The sequence below is a fragment of the Ammospiza nelsoni genome, chromosome 15 (genome assembly GCF_027579445.1).
Source record: "Ammospiza nelsoni isolate bAmmNel1 chromosome 15, bAmmNel1.pri, whole genome shotgun sequence".
Lineage (NCBI taxonomy): Eukaryota > Metazoa > Chordata > Aves > Passeriformes > Passerellidae > Ammospiza > Ammospiza nelsoni.
This window is the reverse complement of record NC_080647.1, coordinates 15,187,863-15,191,139: the sequence shown is the minus strand read 5'-3', so window position 1 is coordinate 15,191,139 and position 3,277 is coordinate 15,187,863. Positions and strand designations below refer to the sequence as shown.

General features: G+C 52.4%; 1 protein-coding gene across 2 annotated transcripts; it reads right to left on the bottom strand.

The window, feature by feature from the left end:
- Nucleotides 1-277: 277 nt before the first annotated feature.
- LOC132079878 (nuclear cap-binding protein subunit 2) lies at nucleotides 278-3,090 on the bottom strand. 2 transcript variants are annotated; one of them, XM_059482719.1, is made up of 4 exons: nucleotides 2,920-3,090; nucleotides 2,582-2,763; nucleotides 1,706-1,844; nucleotides 278-1,053 (listed from the first exon to the last, which is right to left on the bottom strand). In XM_059482719.1, the coding sequence occupies exons 1-4, from the start codon at nucleotides 3,004-3,006 to the stop codon at nucleotides 955-957; spliced, it is 507 nt and encodes a 168-aa protein (XP_059338702.1). In that variant the 5' UTR covers nucleotides 3,007-3,090; the 3' UTR covers nucleotides 278-954. The 2 variants fall into 2 exon arrangements, with proteins under 2 accessions (XP_059338702.1, XP_059338703.1); XM_059482720.1 differs by having other exon boundaries at nucleotides 2,582-2,758; nucleotides 2,920-3,039.
- Nucleotides 3,091-3,277: the final 187 nt, after the last annotated feature.

The window sequence follows — 3,277 nt, the reverse complement described above, 5'->3', positions numbered from 1 at the left end:
GTGCACAGAGCAGCTGCTGCAGAAGACAGATGCTTTAATAAAGAATGCCCCCCATGTCCCTTCTCTTAGCTATTGCTGCTGAGCAGATGCCATAGGGTCTGGAATATCCCAAGATCTTGCTCCCAAGAGCCTGCTGGTAAGGTGGGAATGTTAGAGACAGCCTTGACGCTGTGGGAACATTGTTCAAGAATAGCCAAAACATTGGTGTTTTATCAACAGCTTCCTAGCTACCAACACAAAACACAGCTCCACAAGGGCTGCTAGGGGTGAAATTACCTTCTTCTCAGTCAGACCAAATACAACTGTTTATTTAAAAAAAATTAACAGAAACTTTTAACAAAATCACACCGAACATGAGGACCTGAAAAGCCAGGCAGCACTGGGGGCATCACAAAGAGAAATGCTCTGCAGGCCCTGACCAACCCAAGGGCTAGATGTGCAGACAGGCACCTCCAAGTGGATGGTAAGACCTTGTCCACTTCTCTCATTCAGTGATACTGTTTATTGAGCAGGTGAGGTTGTAGATTAGAAACCTGAATCTCTTGTGCATCCTCACTAGGTGCCCAGGCACCTGGAGGGCTCCAATGGTGATAAGCTTTTAAAAAAAGTTCCATTCGAAAGCAACCACAGCTGCAGTTGCAGCTTGGAGGAAACCACCTGCTTAAGTGCAACATGAAGAGTATGTCATAGCATAAGGTGTGTGTGACATGCTGCATTTCTTCTTGCCCAAAATCCTACAGAGCTGTCCATTTTTTCCCGTTGTTGCCCTGTACCAGCACAGAACATCCTCTCTAGCTCAGGAAGAAGGGAGAATGAACACATGTATATCCACAGTCTAAGGAGAGTCACCTTTTGCTGGAACTTGGATCTCACTCCATACCCCAATCCCAAATGTGAGAACAGGGCTAGCTCTGGAAGGACAGAGCCCTCTACGAGCTAGGAGCCACGAGGCAATTAGTAGATTGCAGGCTGGTGATTTGCCTTCTGCATCTGGATGATCTTGCCAAAGCCACCTCTTCCCACATCGTAGTCTGTCCGGTATTCATCTCGCACCTGGGGCACAGCAACAACACACACATTAACAGCCAGCCCCCTGCCAGACCCCAGAATCATCACCCCCTCCTTGTTCAGCTGGTGGGGAACTGAAATTCACATTAGAAGCACTTCAACTTGTCTGAGATCTCTTCAACTAATCCACCAAAAAGGTGGTAATGGTGGTGAAAATGACCAAAAAGGATATATTTGATTGTGGAGATTTTTTTCAGGTAAGAAGCAAAGACTCCAAAATATTTTTTTGTTCAGCTTTTCAGTATGCCCTTCTGAACTGCCAGGCTTGGCCTTCAGAACACTTTATCTCATCTAAACCTCATCTTTGCCCTTGGGGAAACTGCTGTGTTATGAGATTGGCCTGGCAGCCACACTGCTTCCCTCTACTCAAATTCTGGATCATTTCAAGGGTACTACCTTGAATTAGGGAACATTCTGCTTACATTGCAGGAAGTTTGGAGTCCTAAACAAAAGTGGCCTTAAGTTCTATTTCCAGCCTTTATCACCAGGTGTCAATTACCAAAACAACCTGGGAGTGAGTAGCCTTCGTTATCGGGTCTTTACAGTCTGCACATCATTCTCCCTGAGACAAAACCAGCAAGAAAGTACACAGAGTCTTACAGGATCAAATTCAGGGATGAACTGGCATTGCCTTTACCTGTCCTCCAGTCTTTCCTCTCCCATACTGCCTCCCCTCCTTGAAGCCTGCGTCCCAGTCCGTGCGGATGATGCGGTCGTCCAGCCGCGTGCCGTTGATAAACCTCATGGCGTGCTCGGCGTCTGCTCTCGTGTAGTACCTGAGGCACTCTGTAAGGACAACTCAGGGTGCTTTTTGTTGGGCACAGGGAAAAAAATGAGGGAAGTATTGTATTTGAGAAGCTGAACTCTCCCCACTGCCTTCCAGCCTTTTCTGCTCTTCTCTACGGGATCAAAAACTGCACTCACGAAAATCCAAGCTAAGACCAGCTCAGCAAGGATTCTGTACTTTACTGTGAGTACCTGCACAGACAAGACAATGGAACAAAGACATTAAAGCCTTGCTAAGGGCAAGAAATCAGCCTTTTTGTACTATGTAAAACCTGACTGAAATAGAACAAAAGGAGAGCTTTGCACAGACAGCTCCTGGCACAACCTGTATAAGCGTGTACCCTCAGCTTGAAAATGCCCCCACAGCTTATCCTGCTACTTCCTTCAGGTGTGCAATTGAGATGAGAAAGCAAACACGTGCTCTGGACATGGAAGATGTCAGGCTGATGACTAACAGTTCTCATTTTGGCCCTAAAAGCATTAAAGAAATTAATGAATTAAAGGGGCTCTCTTCCACCTCCAGAAACTACAGCTCTGGTGGCACTCGTCACATATGGCACCACTCAGACTCGGGGTGCAGAGAGGAAGGTGCAAGGATGGACGGGATGTGCCTGGTAGGAAGCACCTGGCTATCACCTTTCCAGCAGCAGCACAGATACACTTGCTGTGCAGAGGAACTACAGGTGCCAACCACACCCGCGCTGACAGGAGGAACCAGAAAGGATACTCTACAAAGCAGAAGCCACAGGGGGTTTTCTTGATCTTGTCCAGCCCCATGACAATCCTCTTGACATCCCCGCACTTGGAGAAGAGCTCCTGGATCTGCTCCTCGGTGGTGTAGAAGGACAGATTGCCGACATACAGCGTGGAGGAAATCTTCAGCGATTTCTCCTGCAGCTGCCTGCTACCCTGCGGGCACAGAGGGCACACCGCGGGCTCAGCGCGCTCGCCGTGCCGCTCCCGCCGCTCCGTGCCCTCCCGCTGCCCGGTTCCTCGCACGGCCTTGTCCCGGCCTCAGCCCTCCCCGCCCCGGCCGGGCCCCGCCACCCGCCGCGCCGGGCGCACCCGGAAGTGCTGGTCGCGGTACTGGCTGATCTCGCAGTACGAGTCGCTGTTGAGCCCGCTGAGCGTGGTGTGCAGCAGCCCCGACATCGCGCCCGCCCAGGCCCCGCCGCCGCCGCCGGGATCCTTCCACAACCGCCGCGCACCGGACGCGGCGAGCGGCGCGCGACGGACGCCGCTCCGCCGCTCTGCGTGATTGGTCACACCCGCTGTCACTCAGGGCGGAGGGCGGGGCGAATCGGCCAGACGGGCAGTCGGCGGCGCGGGGGCTCGCCGGCAGCGCTGGGTCGGGGCGCGCAGGCGCAGTGCGGGGGCGCTGCTCCCGTGGCTCGGCGCCCCTGGCGGAGCTCCCTGAGGGGTC

Coding starts and splice junctions, on each gene's coding strand:
- LOC132079878 (XM_059482719.1), bottom strand. CDS start 3,006: ATGTCGGGGCTGCTGCACACCACGCTCAGCGGGCTCAACAGCGACTCG. Junction 2,764..2,919: donor ACCGCGACCAGCACTTCCGG/GTGCGCCCGGCG, acceptor CTGTGCCCGCAG/GGTAGCAGGCAGCTGCAGGA. Junction 1,845..2,581: donor TGTGGCTTCTGCTTTGTAGA/GTATCCTTTCTG, acceptor AGAGTGCCTCAG/GTACTACACGAGAGCAGACG.